The following is a 21,375-nucleotide window of genomic DNA, read 5'->3' on the forward strand; positions in this document are numbered from 1 at the left end:
GCAGATTCTAGTCAGTTGGTCTGGGGTAAGGCCTGAAATTCTGCACTTCAAATGCAGTGATGCTGCTGGTCAGTGGACCATACATTGTGTAGCAAAGCTCTTAATTTCCACCTTTAAGGGATCCACAGATTCTATGAAAAGCATTTAAAATGATACTGTAAATATTAAGAAATTAACCTCTTTCCTGCAATATAGTCAACATTCTTTTTTTTTAAGATTATTTATTTGACAGAGAGAGACACTGTGAGAGAGGGAACACAAGCAGGGGGAGTGGGAGGAGGAGGAGGAGGCTTCCCGCAGAGCAGGGAGCCTGACTCGGGGCTCGATCCCAGCACCCTGGGATCATGACCCGAACCTAAGGCAGACGCTTAATGACTGAGCCACCCAGGCGCCCCTATAGTCAACATTCTTATAACTAGACTCAAGAATAAAAGTAAAATCGGGAGGAAAGTACGGAATATCACCACCACCCTCTTACATTAAACAAACTGCTTCGCTATAGTTATAACATGACTATGGCAAATATTTTTAGAAATGTGAAGATATTAGAAACTCACTAACCATATCTCTTTTTTCCTTTAAGTCTGTGAATCTTGAAATTTTATTAGGTACTACTGTATGACTGATTTTAATGGTTCATTTATTCAGATAAAATGACTGAGATACTTGGAGGTTTTAAGATAATCACTTTGTGGTACTATGGAGTATCTAACAGAGATTGATAATACTATGCACTACTTAATGGAGATGACTTTAAATATAAATCTTTAAAATAGCTGTGCTAGGAATAATCAAAAATACCACCTGCATTTAAATCTTTAAGACACTCAAGATTCAAAATGACTGTCATGTTAGGTAACACTAAGCAATAAATAACCAGCTAAAAAATCCTTAAAAAGTAGATTAAGCTTTGATAAAGGGAGTAAGTCTTATCAAGAATAATTTTTTCAAAAGATAAAAGTTCTATGCATAAAATGGAACCCTCAACCACACTAAGGAGAAAGGAACATTTTTAAAGGTCCTAAAATTTTTCCCATGCAGGACAGTTGTTTTTAACACATTAGACAAGTTCGGAATCACCACCACACTCGGCAGAAAACGCAATACTGTGAAATCATTCCAAACTGATGACCATTTGTAATGCTCCCTGACCCAAAATGGATGTTTCTGTTTTCAAACATGCTCTGGATAACACAGCTAAAAATCAAATGTAGACTATTTGCTTAGATACAAGACTGGGTCTCTCCCCTTCAGTTGTCCTGCATGCACAAGTCATATTACATTTTAATTAGATCACACAGAAACCATTAAAACACTCAATATGGATATTTCCAGTGACATTTAAGTGTTCTGAGAATAATCTTTCCTTCCTTACTCGTATTTCAGAAATCGCATTTTTAGAGGGTGATTTGGCAGAAAGCATTATATACTTTCTTGAAAAAGTGACATCTAAGAAATTCTCTCTATTTTTTAAATGAGAAAAGACACAATTTAAGTAAAATTAAATTTTATTGAGACATTATTATTTGGTAATCGACATAGTGCCACTGACAGGGAGTCTTTCTGTCCTTCCCAAATTTCCCATTACTTCCTACCGGAAGTTAAATAAATATAAGACTTCCTCCAAAAGGCCAGGGGAAAAGGATCTGGCACATCAAGTGAAGTTCCACTACATCGGAAAGCTGGAGAAATCATATTAATTGGCTCCTACAAAGCTCTCCTGCCACAAAGAGAAAATGTGTGACACAGTCGCTTCTTTCTCTTTTCCTCAAGGTCTACAGCCCGACTATCGAAGTTGGATTAAATGATCCCTAATGCATCTTACCTCTCTACAATTCTGTATTTGATGCTAGAGAGAAGAATAGACAGCATAGGAAAAATACTGTAAGGCATACAATTTTTATTCTTAAAATGCCAGAGTTAAAGCCCTTTGTGAGAAACCTTAATCTGTGAAGGAGATTTGAAAAGAATGAGCTTTGCTCATTATAGAGAGCTATATTTAAAAAAGAGAGCAGCTGACCAAATTTCTACCACACCTGCCCTCCAAAACAAGGGTCATACATGTGACTTCTAAAATGCTTTTCTACAGGGGGTTAGCTAACTTGTCTGGGTTTACAATTTTTTTGCCTGTCAGTCAATGAACTAGGCAAAATGATGAACTGTACTGCCTTAACGTAATTCTGAATTATAACATAGCTGTTCTGGAAAACTACAGCCTAAAAATTTACATGACTTACTATCACTTTTTAACACGGCATTTAAGAGTTTCTGAAGTACTTACATATACATTATAGCTCAAACTTCACTACAGGATTGTTGCTAAGGTACAGCAAAAAAAAAAAAAAAAAAAAATTTTTTTTAAAGTTTAAAAAGAAACCCCTGAATTCTTGGTAACACCCTGATAGTCTTTTTGTTTTGAGTGAGCTTTCACTGCACTGTAAAAAGGTTTCATTTAAGAACAAAATTACCAACCAAATAAATTACTGAACTTGCAGAATGTAGAAGGGAAGAACAAAAATTCTTACCGAAACCAGGTTAACAGGATTAATACTTATGAAACTGAGCCTAAGTTTTGACTATTTTTGCTAATTATTAGTGCTCCAAAATGCAAATTCACTACAATCCTTTCCCAGACAAGAATTAAACACTGGTCACACACTATGTATTAGATAACAATAGTCAGGTTCCTAACCACACTTTCCACATTTGAGGTTGATTACTTACATTATTAACCAAAGTATCCTCCATCTTTGCATTATTAGTAGCCACAGTGTTAGGCAGAGAAGAAGAAGGTGTAGTATAGTCTGTTACAGACTCCTGTGGAGGAGTAATAGAAAAAAATACATTGTAAACTAAATTAATAACTCACTTTCTAATGGCAACCTAACAGTTGTAAAGTTGTTTTGGAGGAAAGCAGGAGAGGAGAGCAGATCTTAAGACTCAAGTCACTCAAATCTTAAAGACCAATACTGTGATAAAACAAATGTGGACTCACCACGGAAGTGGTAACATTTCAACTATTGCCAGGTCCTGTACGTTTTCAAAAAATGTATTGCTACATTATATGTCAACTATAATTCAATTAAAAAATTGTTAATAATTTAAATGCATGCACAATACTAGGAAGTTGCCGACAGTACTATTTATTTCTGTGGGTTACTAAAAGAACTCTGTGTGGTTCTCATAATCTATAGCTTACTTTCAATTACTGATTATGTCAAGATCTTAGTTGTTGCAATTAGTTTTTAGGATAAACTTGTTTATCATCATGAATCTCTTCTTTAAATATGGTAGAGGTGGATCATGAGTTTTTTATTTACATATATTGATTGTATAGCAATTAAAAGAGAAAAATATACAAATAACATGAAAGTTCCCACTTACCTTTCTTCCCAATATGTACCAGAGTGAACACACAAAGTGGCAGATATAAATTCTGCTATTCCCACAAATGTGAGTCCATATAAGTCACTCAGTGTTTCTTTGTATCTTGCCTTAATGATTACTTTTAAAGATATGCACCTTTCATTCAACGTGGTCCCTAAATTCAAGTTAGTTATTTCCTCTAGTGCTCAACCAATGAAACAATGATCTATTCCAACCCTGGAAGAAAACTGCCTATACTGGAGTTACTAAAAATTTAATTTGACTTAGTTCCTTACTTCAAAATCTTACTAGTGGGCAAGATAAGGCACCACTCTAACTCCATTAACAAAATAAAAATCTAGAGCAATCCTTTCAAAGCCTGTAAAACCAGCAAAAAGCATTCTAATCTTATGTACTCATTTTTCACTTCAAACTACTCAACAGTCTAGAATTAAGAGATTTCCACATAAAGAAATAACTTACTGTAAGGAATTTCTTTAGATCACAAATGCATACGATGAAATAAAATATTCCCTGTAGAAATAGTAACCCAGATGGTTTACAGAATTATATGCCTCAAGCCAAAATAAAAGAAGAAAAAGAACAGAAAAAAACAAATATCGTTGCTGTTTTCCCCACTCATTTTCGACATGGTTTGCATCACCACCGCATGTTGCCTACCTTCACGTTAGCGCCGTATTCTGTGGACGACACTGAAATCATCGCTCCTATTTCAGTAGATATTTCCGCAACTGCTTTGGTTTCCTTTGTTGTTACAGGATCTGTACTTCTGACTGTAGAGGGGCTTGGTTTCTCTTGTCCTTCTGGCTCCACCTGTTGGGCATCTTTTACTTTTCTATTTTTTAATGAACGTTCTTTTCCAATAGGACCTGGTTTATGTTCTTTATTTTCTACTGGACTCAAATCTGGAAGCTAAAAATTCAATGTTTATGACAAAAAGGTATCATGATCAAAGACATTCACTGAAAACTAATTCAATTTCACAACCATTACTAGTTTCTCCCATTAAAGTGTTAGTGGCTTTCATACAGGTCTATCTGGAATATGAATTATAATTTACCTTCTGGGCTTTGATAGGGCCTGCCCGTGGCTGCTTCTGCCGTTGTTCTTTAGGTTCAGGTATCTTGTCAGTTTTTTCCGAAAGTACAGGCACAATTTCATTTTCATTCCCATTTGAAGCTGGAGCACCAAACTGGATTGTGTCAATTCCAATTTCAACTCCACTTTCTTGACCATTCTTTGTTCCCTAGGAAGAGAATATTTTAAAACTTGCTTATCCAAGCAAACAGAGGTCAAATATGACTGAATGATGTATGTAGTAGCGCATATTTCAAAAGTACAACAGAAGGAAGTCTGAAGTGATCTATGTATTAACTGACATTGATCATGTTTTGAGAAACTTTCCTTTAGCCACTACCGATCTGTATTAAAAAGGAATAAAATGAAAACTAAGACTTAAGTTTTTATTTGTTTATTTTTAAAGATTTATTTATTTGAGAGAGACAGACCATGCGTGCATGAAAATAAGAGTGCGAGGAGCAGCCAAGGGAGAGGGAGAAGGAGAGACACTGACTGAGCTGAGCATGGAGCCCAGAGAGGAGCTTGATCCCAGGACCCTGAGATCACGACCTGAGCCGAAATCAATAATCAGACGCTCAACTGACTGAGCCACCAAGGCCCCCAAGACAAAAGTTTTTAAAGTCCTGGCTTTAAGTGTCACGAGTTTTACTGTGAGCAAATCATAGCCTCAAGTTATGTGCTCCTTTAAAACAAATGTAAAAGCAACAAACACACAAAGATAGCACCAGCAACAAATAAACAGATGAATGAATGAGGGAAAGAAAGATAGCAACACCAGTGTCACCCACTTTTAAAAAGTATGCTTGAAAATAAAATGAAACAATGTCCATGAAAATACTCTGTGATTGGTAATAAAGTGCACACACCTTAGAATCCAATTAAACTGTTAATTCATGTGGAATCTTCTTTGTGCTAGGCACTGATCCAGAGAGACTCTAAGAATCTAACTTGCAGAAGTTGCATTAGAGTGAATGGAGAAAATGAACAACTAGAAAATCAGATGGGGGACATGCAAAAATCAAAATATGGTTAAGCCACTTTAGACTGGCAGACAGAAAAAGGTCCTGAGGAGGTCACACTGAAACTCAATGTAAAAGACAAAATCACCGGGAAGTGTTTCTGGCAGAGCAAACACCTAGTGTAAAGGTTAAGAATTAAAAAAAAAAAAAAAAAAAAAAGGCTAGTGAGGCTGGAACATGGCAGGTATTAGGAGCAGTAGTAGGAGCAGTAGTAGAAGACGAACAAGTAGAAAGCTAGACAACACAAGGTTTTATAAGCCAGAGATGTTTATAACAATTACTTAACATTTCCAGAAATAAATAGACAAAACTTGGGACAAAGTTCAACTTCAGGCTTTGGTCTTATAATTAAATCATTACTTCATATCAGTTTCAGCATCCCTGAACTCTGTATCAATTACTGTGTAAGGTTACTGTTACATTTATCAGTGTAACAATGTCAACATTATGAACAGGGCATGTCATTCAGATTTATTTATTTTTATTTTTTTAAGATTTTATTTATTCATTTGACAGAGAGGGACACAGTGAGAGAGGGAACACATGCAGGAGGAATGGGAGGAGATGCAGGCCTCCCGTGGAGCAGGGAGCCTGATGCGGGGCTCGATCCTAGGACCCTGGGATCATGACCTGAGCCGAAGGCAGACACTTAACGACTGAGCCACCCAGGCGCCCCCAGATTTATTTTTAATATCTGAACATTCTCTTTCAAATACAGGCAAACATTTTTTTTTTAATTTTTTTTTTTTTTTAGATTTTATTTATTTATTTGACAGAGAGAGACACAGCGAGAGAGGGAACACAAGCAGGGGGAGTGGGAGAGGGAGAGCAGGCTTCCCGCAGAGCAGGGGGCCCGATGTGGGCCTCGATCCCAGGACCCTGGGATCATGACCTGAGCTGAAGGCAGTCGCTTAACCAACTGAGCCACCCAGGCGCCCTACAGGCAAACATTATTGATGTAACTTAGAATAAAAATCTCTATTTGCTTTAGTCAATGCTGAAATTCTATGGTTAGTTCAGTATAAATGTAGTTAGTATTAGAAAAGTGAAACAGTACAGTAATTAATCAGTGAAATCTATTGACTATGTACAGAAACAGTAAGTTATAAATAGTTCAATGAAATTAAAAAATAAATGGACAGTTAAGAGAACTATTAGAGAATGTTAGTTTTAGGAAGAATATCATATCCTTTGAAACAAAAAATATGTACAAAATATATATAATACAAGGAAGGATAATAAAGCTTAGATCATATTATCAATCTTTGTGAGACTACTCAGTGTATCTAACATTCATAGCATTGAACAAAATAATCATTAAGAACTGTACTTCACTAGAGTAATTCAGGAAGTCCCATTAAGGAATACTTTCCATCCTTTGAAATAAATTAAAAGTGAAATGTAACTTTGCTAGCTCAAAAGTTCACTATGAGGCAGTATTCCAAAATCATGTGCAATGAACATCCACCAAAAAAATCACGTTTTATCCAGAAAACATAAAGAACACAAAGAGGATGAAGAAAGATGTGTGTGAAAAAAATGAGATACTACCAAAGTATCTTCCTCTTCCAACTGGCTGAAGGCAGATGTAAGCATTCTTTCAGTATTGCAAACCTGTAGTAGAACGTGCGCAAGAGAAATCTTGCAGCTCAGAGTGCTGAGAAATCATTATTCCTGTACTGAATGTCAATTTAAAAACTGGGACCAGACATTCTAATAAACTCATTAAATCCAGTGCACCCACCCAAAACAAAAGAAACAAACTTTCCACTTTGTCCTTCATATTAGCATGAAATACCTATGTAAGAAATGCTATGATTAATCCTAATGTCAACACCAACACACAGAAGAAAAATGATTAAATCGAGGATCCTAACTACTGAATGCAGTGATTCCATATTTCACTTGAGATCTCTGTAGAACTTTTATTTTTATTTTTTTAAAGATTTTATTTATTTATTTGACAGAGTGAGACAGCGAGAGAGGGAACACAAGCAGGGGGAGTGGGAGAGGGAGAAGCAGGCTTCCTGCCAAGCAGGGAGCCCGATGCAGGGCTCGATTCCAGGACCCTGGGATCATGACCTGAGCCGAAGACAGACGCTTAACGACTGAGCCACCCAGGCACCCTCTGTAGAACTTTTAAAACAGATGAGAAATCTTCTCCAGACCTAAGTCAAAAAGCTGCAGTGCGTGTTGGGGCAGCAGAAAGACTTCTATAAAGAAGTCTTTAAATTTTTAAAAAATTGTACCTTTATTATCTATTGTCACGTCTCTGCTCCCCCTTTAGAGCAAAACTTACTCTAAGTTCTCTAAATGCACCTTTCCTCCCACCTTCTCTTAAATTCACTCTAACCAAGCTTTTGTACCTACTGCCCCACTGACACTGTTCTTGTCAAAATCACCAGTGACCACCATGTCATTCGCTCCAATTCTCAGGCCTAACTTATTTGACCACCCAGCAGCATCGGACACACTTAATTTATCCCTCCTCCTTTCAACTCACCTTTCACTGAGATTTGAGGACACTTTTCCATCCCCCACATCCCCTGAGAGGGAAAGCCTTAGGACTTAGCTTCTGATTCTCTTCTCTTTTCTAACCACTCTCAGAACTCATTCTCCCTTGGTGGTCTCATTCAACTCATTCATTTTAAGCACCATCTAATTAATGGCTGTGAAATTCAAGTCTCCAAACTAGATTATCTCCTGTGAACTACAGACTCTTCCATCTCACAACCTACCCAACAGCTCCACTTAGATGTGTAACGGACACCCTAAATCTAACATGCCCCAAACCAAACTCTATATTTTCCCCCAATGCGGATCCCATGTTATAGCTTCCAATCACAATTGAGGCAACTCTATTCCTCTTGTTGCTCAAGTCAAAAACTTTGGAGGTAAATCTCATTCTTTCTCACATACTATGTTTAATCCTTCAGTATTTGTCAGCGATATCTTCAAATCTTCAAGTAGAAACCAACCATTCTTTATCATCATTAATGCCATTTCTTCTTTTTTTTTTTTTAAAGATTTTATTTATTTATTTGACAGAGAGATAGACAGAAGAGCACAAGCAGAGGGAGTGGCAGAGGGAGAGGGAGAAGCAGGCTCTGCACGAGCAGGGAACCCGATGTGGGACTTGATCCCAGGACCCTGAGATCATGACCTGAGCCGAAGGCAGACGCTTAACCATCTGAGCCACCCAGGCGCCCATTAATGCCATTTCTCTGGTCTAAGTTACCATCATTTGATTATTATGACAGCATCCTAACTTCTACTCTCTGCCCTCCACAGACTAGTCTTAACTACTCAAAATAATCTTCTGAGAAAAAGTCAGGTCCTGTTAATTCTTTTGCTCAACACTATCTATTGTCTCCCTACATCTCCCCAAGGCCCAGTAGGGTCTGTCCTCTGTTATCTTTCTAGCTTCATCTGTTCTCTCTCCATCCCTTAACTTCACTACAGCCATGCAGACCTCCCTGATCTTCCTCAAACACACCAGCCATGCTCCTCTCTTGGGGCTTTTGTATTTGCTATTTTCTGAACCAAGAATTCACTTTTCCTCAGAAATTTCAATAGCATGCTCTCTTATCACCTCTAAGTCTTTAACTCAAACGTCACCTAAGGGGCACATCTTGGCCAACCTCTTTTAAATTGTCTCCAGATCCCTTGAGAAATTTCTTACGCACCTTCCCTACTTTGCTTTTCTCCTTAGCACTGATCACCATTTAACATACATCTGGTATATATTACTGGTCCACTATCTATCCACCACATACTATCTGGTATGTATTAGTGGTCCCCCCCACCCCACCATTTACAATGGAAGCCCCCTGACTGCAGGGCTTTTTGTCCATTTGTATCACACTCTCTCCCTGTTTTGTAAGCCCATGGGTTAGAAAACTGCCTGGTATATCACACTCAAGAAATTTTTGTTCAATGAGTAAGTGAAAAACTGCTGACTTAAGTTGTCATTTACCAATACTGCACATTGAGAAATTATGTTGAACTTCCTGTAAACTCTGCTTCTAAGTAATTATATTGCCTAATTATTTAGGCTAAAAACATGGTATAAAGTCGAAAAACTAGTAACTGCACTTATATTCTCTGTATCATAAGCACTTTTATTGAGACTTGATTTAAAAAATGTTAACCTTATTATGTCTAAAGGTGAGAAGCAGCCTATAAATGTAGAGATCCAACAGCAGTATCACTTGGGAACTTGTTAAAAATGTACTCTGCCCTCAATCAGACCTAATGAGACAGAAACTCTGGGCACGAGTCTCAGCAATCTATTTTAATAAGCCGCCCAAAGTGATTGTGATGCACACTCAAGTTTGGGAAACTATGTTAAGGAAACTGCTACACTAACCCTGCTAAGGCCATTATTAAGTCTATTCCTACCTCTGATGAAGTAGCTGATCCAAACGATGTTAGGGGCTTATTCCACGCACTGACTGAAGGTGGCTGTGGTGGACTAATGGGACCTACTGAAAAGAAGAAGTCATGGGAAATGCAACCATTAAAATTCAGAGGATAATGATCCCTAATTATCTTTTCTTTTAATGGCAGCTAGACAATAAAACAAAGATTTTCACAATACAGGGAGAGATTTCAGCATACCAAAATAAATATAAGCTCCCCCCCAAACATTGTGTATTTTTTTAATCAACACAAAATCGTGCCCGTAAAATATGCCATTAAAATCATAACACAAGAAACAGAGGTTTTAAGGAAGCTAAGAAAAAAATTACTATTACTGCTTCTTACTAAGAAAAAGGAAGTGGTTAGGAAAAAACATACAGAGTATACAAATAAAATTCAAAACAAACCCCAACATTCTCATGCCAGACCCCATCCTTCACATCTCTGTTGAACTTACATTTCTTTGAAATGTCATTCAGCACAGGCGGTGGGGCCACCTTGTTATCCCATAATTCAGCTGTAAGTGTGCCATGTGACTGTGAGGTCTGGATGGACTTTCCTGTGGCTACATAATCTGTGCCATTAGGTGTCTGAGCTGAAGGTAGTCTAATTGAAGGTGGTGGCTGCTTTGAAGACTGTGTTGTAGTTTGTAGCGGACTCTGGACTGGTTTATGAGCCTGTCCCTGAGTCTGGGATGGTGCACTGGGGGCTGGAGCGGGGACTGGGACTAGTGCTGGGGCTGAAGCCGGAGCAGGGACTAGGGTAGTGGCTGGGGCTGGGGCAGCTGGGGCTGAGGCGGGGGCTACTGGGGCTGAGGTGGCTGGGGCTGGAGTTGAAGCTGAAGCTGGGGCTAGGGCTGAAGCAAGGATGGGAATTGAGGCTGAGGCAAGGATGGGGACAGAGCCTGGGGATGAAGCTGAGGCAAGGATGGGGGTTGGAGCTGGAGCTGAAGACGAAGAGACTGAGGCTGCAGCTGAGGTGGAGGGTAGAACTGGAGCTGAGGCTGAGGCTGGGAGTGGAGCTGAGGCTGAGGTTAGGACTGGAGCTGGGGCTGAGGCTGGAACTGGGGCTGGGGTTGAGGCTGGACCTGGAACCGAGGCTGGAGCTGGAGCTGGAGCCTGTGCTTGCTGGGTCCCTGTAGCCTGTTTTTTGGCAAACCGTGGAGGAAGCTTAGAAGTCTGACTTCTTCCTTTCTCATTTGCATTCTTTTTGTTCCAGACCTAAAAAATTGGTAGGAACCATTTTTGTCAATAATGTAACTGAAAGTACAGTTCATGAACACAGTCTCTGACAAGATCTACTAATTTAGCTCCTTTACTTTTCAAAATAGGCACTCAATAGAGCAAAAACATCAAGGCTGCTAAGGAGATTTTAAATTATGAAAAGCAAAGATGCTAAGGGGGAAAAAGACTATATGTATTATACGTTCTTGATAAATGGTTCCACAGTCACTCTTCCATAATTCTAAAATTCAAAAAATTAAGGAATTTTTCAATGAATTCATTTGGCAGCAAAATCTGACCCAAAAAGCTATTTACCAACTTCACTCATGTTTACCACAGAAACATTAATCTGTGGGTGTTGCTGGGGTGTTATGCTATACAGGATTTAAGCACTATTTTTACCTTCCAAAATAAATGAATAGACAAATGAATCAATGAATGACTTCTAAAAATATCTAGTCCCAAGGTCTATATTCGATTGAACTTAATATTACCCCTCACGTAAGATTTTTACAGTGTTTCTTTGTTTTGAGGCTTCTCCATTCAAGCTTGTTATCACTATGATCAATGTGTCTTACTTATTTTTATCCTGTGTCCGCATTTAGCAAAATGGGTGTTTGGGTTGATTTAAATGGAATAACTAATCTTGATTCATTTTGTGTGTTTAAATGAACTAATTTAGATTATAATCAAAACCTTTATAGGTGAAGAATCTGCAATTTATTAGATCATGGAGGTTGTATTCATTAGATTTCCAAGATAACTTAAAATTAACTCTACCTCTGCCATGAAGTAAGATGGGATAAATAAGATGACCAGTACTGAAACATGAAATCTTCTTGATTTAAAGTAAAGATGGTCTACTCTCAGGCACACAGTGAGCTACTACAGTGACTATGTTCTATTTAAAATTTACCTCAATTCTGGGTAAAAAGTTTAAAATTGTGAAAATCAAGTCATTCTGAACACTTGAATGCAGCCTTGACATTATAGATAGATAGAAATCTTAACCACTTGTTAATACATTTGGGCAACAAATAACTAGCAACAAACTAAAACCTGTATGATTTGTTCTTCCTTCTTTCGACGTTCTTCATCCTGTAAACGTTTTTGTTGTTTTTTGGAAACCACCTCAGTAAAACCGTCATCATTCAAATTTGACTGGGGGTCTTCAACTACTGTTACTTCAGGATGGTCGTCAATTATAACAACACCTATGGGTATGGGAAAAGATTTAAAACGATATATATTTTTTCAATTGAAAAGGTAAATAGAAATGTTTAGTCCAGTAATGATTAAAAAAAGGAAAAAAAAGACAAGACAAAAATCTAGTTCTTCTAACTCGCAGTATAACCCAATTCCCATACCACACAATGGCCATTTATTAGTAAGATTTGAAAAGAACGCACAGACATATAAAAAGATTTCATAAACAAGCTTAAAGTCTTTTGACTTTTTTTTTTTTTAAAGATTTTATTTATTTATTTGACAGAGAGAGAGACAGCGAGAGAGGGAACACAAGCAGGGGGAGTGGGAGAGGGAGAAGCAGGCTCCCCACAGAGTGGGGAGCCCGATGCGGGACTCGATCCCAGGACCCTGGGATCATGACTTGAGCTGAAGGCAGTCGCTTAACCAACTGAGCCACCCAGGCGCCCGTCTTTTGACTTTTTGAAGTGCTCTGAATGATATACATCTTTTTTTTCTTCATTAATATAGCAGTGATGTCTTGTAAAACAGTATCAAAAAACAAAACAAAACACCACTCAGTATCACCCTACTATCTTAGTCAAATTCCTTAACCTCTACTTTCCCAGCCTCAGATCTGTATTGTGCTATAAAGATCTACACAGCACTTTACTTCATTTGCATCTAACCATTCTAAGAGGTGGATATTACTATTGTTTTCCCTTTTTAAGGATGAAATAAACTCTGAGAAGCCGATATGCTAAAGGTGAGCTGGTGAATGGCCAAGCTGGTCTTCTGACTCTAAATGACTATTCTATGTAGATCATTTGTCTATAATATGTAGTTGTTAAAAAAAAAAAAATGAAATATATGTGAAAGTTCTATGTGAACATAAAGTGGCATAGATGTACATACGTCATAATAACCTAGCTGATGAATAACTCAAGATGTATCTTCAACTCACTGTCCAACTAACAATTACTCAGGCTATCTTCTTAAAATCATACATCCCAATGTGAGTGTAAGAAATCTAGATCCCTTAAATTTAATATTTAAAAGCAGAACTAAAATAGTTCAGGCAATGCAACTTGTGGTTGCAGGTATAATGTTTCCAAAATAAATATAAGAAAAGGGTGAGGCAATTCAGATAAATTATTTTAATTTTGCAAATAATGTATGTTTTAATGGGGGGACACACAATAAAAATAGTTATTTGCTTGGGAATGATACATATACATATAACTCAGGATGGTGATAACTTGCGAGGGATGGCAAGAGAGTATTATTAGGGAGTGGTTCATAGGGAATCCACCCGAAAACAATTCTCTTTGAATAGCTAAAAATGTGCATTTATGTAAACAATGACAGGAAAACAAATCATAAATACTACAACTGGTTTCCACTCCTTTTTAAAAAAGATTTTATTTATTTATGAGAGAGAGAGAGAGCACGTGTGTGTGCGAGCAGGGGGAGGGAGAGGGAGAGAGACATTGTGCTGTACGGAGCCCCATGAGAGGTTTAATCTCAGGACCCTGAGATCATGATCTGAGCCAAAATCAAGAGTCAGATGCTTAACTGACTGAGCCACCCAGGCACTCCCGGCTTCCACTCTTTAAAAACCTATTACTGTTATTCTGTTTTTTTTCTTTTTAAAAAATACTTATTTAATTGACCTCTACACCCAATGTGAAGCTCAAACTAAGAACTCCAAGAGTTGCACGCTCCACCAACTGAGCTAGCCAGGTGCTCCGTGTTATTGTTTTTCTAACAAAAGCCTGATCGGTTCTGATTTATCTATGATAGTTCTGCATATGTCTTAAGGAGCAATGCTCATTTCAGTGAAAGGTCAAACATTTCAATGGATGCCATGTACTCCATTACTTCACAGTGGTAAAGAAACCTCTTCATATTTCTAAGTTCATCTCAGTCTTCCACTTTGACTAAAAAGTGTGTGTGTATAAAGCTTTTCTTCATAGCCATGCCATCACCCATTATTCCAATCTGTTTGCCAAAGAGCTTCTTTAGAATGTTTTGAAGTTAGTTTACCCAACTACATGCAACATTTATAGAAATTTGAATGATACTTTCTGTTCGTTTTCAATACCCTGTTCTTAACCTGGTGCTTTGTAACATTTTGGGCTAAAGAGAAATTACTTAACGAGTATTAGGAAAACAACTTAAAGATGAGTAACTCTTAATGAGTTTTTAAAATGTATAGCTCGGTTTCCATTGTCAACTCAGAATTGTAATGGAGTTCTTACCTTTTTATGTCTTAATCCAATAATGTAGTACTTTGGGAATTTTCTATCCCAAAAGTTCTTTTGAAGAAAGAAAACTGGTAAACTGTTATTTGGAAAGACAAATCTGCCATGTTTTGTGGACTTTTTGTAATCTTCATTTGCTATTTTAGGAATGCGGGGTTTAGACTCTCCTTTCTTTATGGACCACCATTAAGGCTGGCATCCAAGCTTCCTATGGGTCTACTCTGTTCTCTAAATCAGGGCTTTCCAATTTCAGCACTATCAGCATTTTGAGGTGCCCATCCTGTGCACTCTAGGATGTTCAGCAGCATCCCTGGCCTATACCTACATACGTCAGTAGCACCCAGCCCCACGTTGTGACAATCAAAACTGTCTCCAGAGATTGCCCAATGTTCCCTGGGGTACAAAATCACTCTTGTTGAGAACCACTGCTCTACATAATCTAATTAAAAATTCTTAAACATGCAATTAAGCTAAGATTATTTCTTTCCCATGTGAATCCTAAAATGGTATTCCAGAACAATAGTTCTCAACTATTTGTGTGCATCAGAATCACCTGGACAATTTTGTTAAAACACAGACTGCTCCAAGGGTTTCTGATTCAGTAGGTCTGAGGTAGGGGCCAAGATTCTGAATTTCTTACAAATTTCTAGGTGATACTGATGGTCTGGGGACAACATGCTGAGAATGACTGGTCTAGAAATAATAATGGCAAGGTCCTGGGCCCAAATCAAGTTTTGTATATTTAAATAACCCTTAACAAGATGAGAATTCTCATCTTTATTTTTTAATACTGGAATAGTAGTACCTAACCTAACTTTCCCATTAATATGATCTGGCCTTAGTAAATCTCAATTTTATACAGTATTTCCAGCTTAAGTCTATCTGAATGAATGGCAAACAGTGCATTTTTACATGTTTAAGTGCCTTCTCATAGATATTCCTTATTAACTTCTTCAACAAATATTTTCTTATCGCATGTGTTATCCTTAACATTTCATATCCTATTACTTCATGGCTTTCTGAAAGTATTTATCCAGAGCAACACTGTCTCCCACTCTATTATGCTCTACTTACCATATCTTAGATACCAATTTTATCAAAGGTGTAAGTCTAAGGTTAACATTTCTTTCATAGAAGATAACGCATACATACAGATATACCTAAGCATCCTCATTTAGTCTTCTATGCTTTCCTACACCTGTTTGGCAAGGTGGAGTAGTTAATTTTCTCCCATTTTATGAAGAATAGTGAAACCCTGTAGATTATCTTTAACAAGAACTTTATCAAGCATTCAGGGCTGGGCTAAAAGTTGGTGTTATTTTAGTTCACTGTATCAGTTAGTGATTCATAATCAGCCTCTATCTAGACCTTGCAGGTCCAATTCCTTCCCTCTTTAATGACTTATTAAAATATCGACTCAAATGTAACATAATATATACATAAAAGGAATATAAGACATACTTGCATAATTGTTGAGATCGAACTGTGATAGTGCATCTACTTTTTCTTTGGGTTTTTTAGGGCCTGATTTGGGGTCTTCTCTTTTTTTCCCTGTGGAATCTTTGGTGTTCTTTTGTCCCGTACCATTAGGTGTTCCTTCCTGGTGGTGTGCAGAGCCGCCATTGACAGGATCAACAACAGCTGTGCCTGCAGACTGGTCATCAAATGGCCTACAAAACAGTAATTCAAGTTACTACTACCTCCACATAACGGAACCAAAGAAAAATTACTGGCAATTTCTGAAGTTTAATCTAAGAAGAAATAGCAGTGGGATAGAAGACTCTAAAACCAATAAGCTTTAGGGACTTCTGTTGAGTATAACTTCACTAAAACTGAGTTTCCCAATAAAGGAGGTGGACTCTCTTTCCAGGAATTAAATTCCAAAATTCCAATTGTGCCCTGGAGGTTCTTACTGTGTCTGTCTATCATGGTATAAATAAGCTAATCAACATGGTTTAGGGCAGAAAATTCCTGTGATCCAAGCTAGTCCAAAGTATTTGTTACTGGATCTTTTCCATAACAGAGCAGCATATGTAAAATTTAAAAAGCATTCTGTTTACACTATGTGTATCAATCAGATACATAAATGTAAACATACAAAAAACCACTTTTAATATGGAAATAATTCACTTCACAAACCAATGTATTTCCAGAGTTTTTGTTTCCTATCAAATTTTATTCTTGGATTTTTTTAATTTATGAAAATATACCATGGAAAATGCGTTTACAAATTCATGTTCATCTTAGCCAATAGTATCACTTGAGATAAAGGCTTACCAAGTGCTTGACACAAAGCATGAGCTCAAACATTTAAAGAATAAAATCATTTCTTCTAAATGGGACTCTTTCAAAAGACTCATTTTAATTACAACCAATAATTGCTATTTCTGCAGGTTCAAAGTTGTCATCTACATGGCACAAGTCTTGCTAAGTTGTTGAGATCTACATTACATAAAAACCAGATCAAGATTTCCCTTGAGTGTTACTACTCAAAACTCTAATAGTTCAGTTACAGTCAATAACTACATTGTAACTACACATGCTATCCTAATTCTTTTGGCCTTTGGAAGAGAGGTTCAAATTCTGTGTTAACAAGGTACTAAGGAAACACAACTGGTCACATTATTTCCCTAAATTTTTTTCTAAGTTATCAGAAAGCAAAAATATTTTTGTTGATGGGTGTGGTAACCTGAAATGCTAAGTACACTGTAACTAACCAATGCAGATTAATATATTATCCGAATAAATTATCAGCTCAGGCTGCAAACCCGGGAATTTGATAAAAAACCGGGGCACATCATAATAATAGCTGTTTACTATATACCAGATATGTTATGTAGTTCACAGATATATCCATAATCTTCACCAGTTTTTAGAAGTACGATTATTTTCTCCCCATTTTACTGGTGAGGAAGCGGCAGTAAGTACCAGAACCTATTAAAAACTAGGCAAATAAATGAATGAAAGAATGAATGAACAAAACTAGGCATACTGCTACTGTAATTTTTCCTAATATAAAGGAATTAATAATTTACCATAAACAACATTTTAATATTTAAAAGAACAGACCAAACTTAGTACAGTTTCGAAAAATTGTTTTAAAATAAATCCAACGGTATTTATGTTACTGGTGGCCTTGGTGGCAGTTCTGGGCCTCTACCCAGCTGGATCATTTCCTGTAGTTTGCAACTCACGAGGAAGATATAATTTATTCTTAAGGTTCAACATTCACTTCCTAGCAACCAGTACAGAGTGATAAAGCATATGGTTAAAAAGTATTCATTTAAGTCCCAGAGGACACCTATGAGCACCAGAGTTTTGCAAAGAGAAACCAAAAAAGAAAGGAGGGCTGCTCATCATTAATAAGATGACTTTCAAAAAAAAAAAAAAAAAAAGACTTACCAAAAGGAAGACACTGTGACACTGTACAGGTCCCTCCCTAGATGTACAGATACACATTTCTAGAAAAATGTAATTTAGGAGGCAAAGACTCCTGAGACCCATTAACCTCTCTTGTTCAAGCACCCTTAACTTTAAGGACAAAAAAATTTAGGGGAAAACAATGTCTGGGTCCCCTATCTAGACTGGCTCCTTTGCTCAGTTCAACTTCCAGGTACGAATGCAATTATATTGAAAATAAAGTACTCACCCTCGTTTCCCACTTTTTGATGGTGGACCACTTCTCCTTTCATTTCTAGGACCTGAGAAATTCCTTCCGGATTTGGGTGGACCACTGTTGCCACGCCGATTCTGGCGATCTACGCCAGGCCTCTGGCTAGAAAAACTTCTCTTTGCTATTTCCCTTTTTGGAGGTAAAACATTCTCTCCGGCCTTTGTAACCGCTTGTGCATTCAAATCAGCATTTTTCTTTTCATCTCTCTCACGTCTCTCGTTGAAATCACTGCTTTCAGAAGCTGTTTCCCATTCTTCATTTGCCTGATCTGAAGAGTTCTGATTAGATAAGTCTGGCGTCTTATTCCCAGAAATATCCCCAGAAGGGTTAACTGGTTCTTGAACCACATTATTAACGGTGCCATTTGTGGGCACTGCCACCTCGTTGGTTTTGGAAGCAGCCTCCCTCTCTCTGAGACGTCTAAATCGAGGAGGCTTATCTTGCCTCGGTGGTCGGGTAGGACGTTGTCGTCGGGGCCTCTCTCTAGCTGGGTCAAATTTTCGCTCAAATTTTGGAGGTCGTTTATCTGCTGGTATAGGAATAAACTGCTCATGTCTTCTTGGTGGCTCTCCATCGTCTGGCTTAGGAGCTTCTGCTTGCCTTGGGTTCCACTGATTGTCCCTATAGGCAGGTCTTCGTAAGGTGGAAGGGCGCGACGGTCGGCCTCCAGGATCCCTTCCACCACGTCTGAATGTTCCCCCTCTGCCTCGCCGTGTAGGCTCTCCTTTAGGAAGGAAGCCTGGTTTAGATTTATCATCATCCCTCACATAAGGTTTTTCTAGAGGTCTATTATCTATTCGGATGTGATTTTCAGGCTTGAAAGAAGACTGAGGCTTTATAGGTTTTTTGTTTTCAGACCGTTCCTCTCTTTTGGGAAGTTTACCTTTGCTTAAACTATCCTTATCACTTGCACTTTCATGAATTTCACTGTCTGTGTCAGTCTCTGAACCTCGCTGTCGTCTTCTTTTGGGAACAACTTCAAAATCAGAGCTCTCACTTCGTGTTTCACTTTCTTCTCGCTGTCGAAGAGGTCCTGAGGACACATGCTCTGTCCGTGGCTTATTGTCTCTATATTGAGGATAGTCTCGAGTATGCCCTCTCCCACCCCGGCCACGCCCTCCATAAGAACCTCTATAGCTTCGGCCTCTGGAATAGTATTCACCCCGGCCTCGACCTCTGTATCCTTGATCTGGAAACCAATCTCTATCTCTAGCTTCTTTCCAATAGGTCCGAGGGGGTAAAGTGGACTCTTTTTTAACTGCTGGTCTTGAATCTGGTCGAGGCCTCTCTAAAACAAGATCTTTGCTACTGAGTTTCTCAGGTTGTTTTTCTTCTTTCACTGCTGGTACTGTGACAGTTTGCTGGTTTACAGTTTTAGCCATAGGCTCTACCTCAACACTACTTACAGGTTCCAAGGGCTTCTCAGCATCTTGAGGTGGCTTTTGAACCACAGCTGAAGTTTCCATTGAAGGTAATTTCTCCAGTTCTGGTTGAGGTGGTGGTGGGACTGACTGTGGCTGAACTGGTGCTGCAGGTGGTGGGACTGGAGCAAGAGGATCTTTCTTTTCTGTCTTTTCAGGTTTTACAACTTTTTCAGTGACCTTTTCTCCCTTTTCCCCTTCCTTCTCCTTCCGCTGCTCTCGCTCCTCTTTCATATCCCTAAGTATAGGTTTTTTAATGGGACCTGATCTTCTCACAGGCCTATCATTACCTTCTTCTCTTCTGTTGGAGCTTGGCCTTGGGCCCCAACGAGTTTCCGATTTAGATTTATACAGTTTTTCAGGTTTTGGTCCCTCAGAAGATCGTATAAAGCCATCCTTCTTTGGTTTTTCCTCTGTCCTTTCTACTGGTTCCTTTGAATCAATGCATCTGCTGGTTACTTTAGGAATGCCTGCAGATGGGTCATTTCTTTGCTCCTCTGATTTTTGAGTATGGTTAGATCCATGGGAAACACTTCTTTTCCGAGCAGGCTGACTTTCTCCAGCTGACATCCGCTCTTCTTGAGGAGTGGATACAGTTTTTTGATCAGGTACATCAAAACAAGCAGACTGATTGTTTGTGTCAGTATGGTGAGGTCTAATGTCTTCCACAGATCTGCTTAAAAACTTCTGTACTTCTGTCTCACTTGATTCTCTGACAAAGTCTGCTTTTGGATGAACCTCTAATTGACTGTGTTCTACAGGATAAGCAGCAGTAATCTGTTCCTGATCCACTGGGGCTTCAGGCCTAAAAAAATGAGAATTCAGAAGCATAACTACCAAGACAAACTCTTTCTCACAAGTGTACAGCAAAATAATCCCTTTAATTATAAACCACAAATGGATCCTAATCATAAAAACCATTTAAAAAGGATCCTAATCTTTATGTCTCCTTAAAAAGTTTAGTGCAGCAATATTCATAATAGCTGAGAGGTGGAAACAACCCTCAGTGTCCACTGACAGATGGATGAAGAAAATGTGGTATATACATAAATAGAATGTCCTTTTAGACATTAAAAAGAAGAAAATACTGTTATATGCTACCAGATGGATGAGAACATTATACTACGTGAAATGAATAATCACAGGACAAATACTGTAGGAATCCACTTATATGTATAATGTAATCGAACTCATCCAAGCATAAAGTAGAATGGTAATTGCCAGAGACTAGCAGGAATGGGGAAATTATTTGCTACTCAGTGGGTATAAACTTTCAGTTATACAAGATGAAAAATTTCTAGAAATGTATTGTAAAACACCATGCTTGTAGTTAACAATACTGTACCGAACACTCAAAATTTCGTTGACAGTAGATGCCACGTTATGTTTTTTTCCCTACAATTACAAACAAATGAAATTCATTCCTTAAGATAAAAGGAAGTTTAGGCCATGCTGATGTGAATTTTTAATCCATCAAGACTAATAATTCCCACCCATAATCAAAGAGTACACTAGAGTAGATCTATCTTCCCCGATGAATCAGGATTACAAAATACACTCCTTAAAAAGGGCAGAAGTTCTAAGTTTATGGTTATAAATTACTACAGATCACCAATTTTCTACGACTTCGAATTATCTCTGTAAATTAGTATTTGCCTTTATCTTGGCATTAGAAGACTTCCACGAGGTACTGATAATCAA

General features: G+C 38.0%; 1 protein-coding gene across 14 annotated transcripts in view; it reads right to left on the minus strand.

Moving 5' to 3' along the window:
• Window positions 1–21,375, minus strand: part of PRRC2C (proline rich coiled-coil 2C) — a 90,471-nt gene that overhangs the window by 20,466 nt on the left and 48,630 nt on the right. For 13 of the 14 annotated variants that reach the window (XM_054508061.2, XM_054508058.2, XM_054508060.2 and 10 more), the window contains 8 exons: window positions 18,230–20,479; window positions 16,042–16,250; window positions 12,191–12,345; window positions 10,366–11,128; window positions 9,888–9,973; window positions 4,448–4,633; window positions 4,048–4,299; window positions 2,725–2,817 (listed from right to left, as the gene is read on the minus strand). In XM_054508061.2, the coding sequence (XP_054364036.1) occupies window positions 2,725–2,817; window positions 4,048–4,299; window positions 4,448–4,633; window positions 9,888–9,973; window positions 10,366–11,128; window positions 12,191–12,345; window positions 16,042–16,250; window positions 18,230–20,479 (3,994 nt within the window). The remainder of the gene's footprint in view (window positions 1–2,724; window positions 2,818–4,047; window positions 4,300–4,447; window positions 4,634–9,887; window positions 9,974–10,365; window positions 11,129–12,190; window positions 12,346–16,041; window positions 16,251–18,229; window positions 20,480–21,375) is intronic. The other variant, XM_064594328.1, reaches the window with a different exon arrangement.

This window comes from Mirounga angustirostris, unplaced genomic scaffold (genome assembly GCF_029215605.1).
Source record: "Mirounga angustirostris isolate CCGP_5_RB_7025 unplaced genomic scaffold, mMirAng1.0.hap1 SCAF_6, whole genome shotgun sequence".
Classification (NCBI taxonomy): domain Eukaryota; kingdom Metazoa; phylum Chordata; class Mammalia; order Carnivora; family Phocidae; genus Mirounga; species Mirounga angustirostris.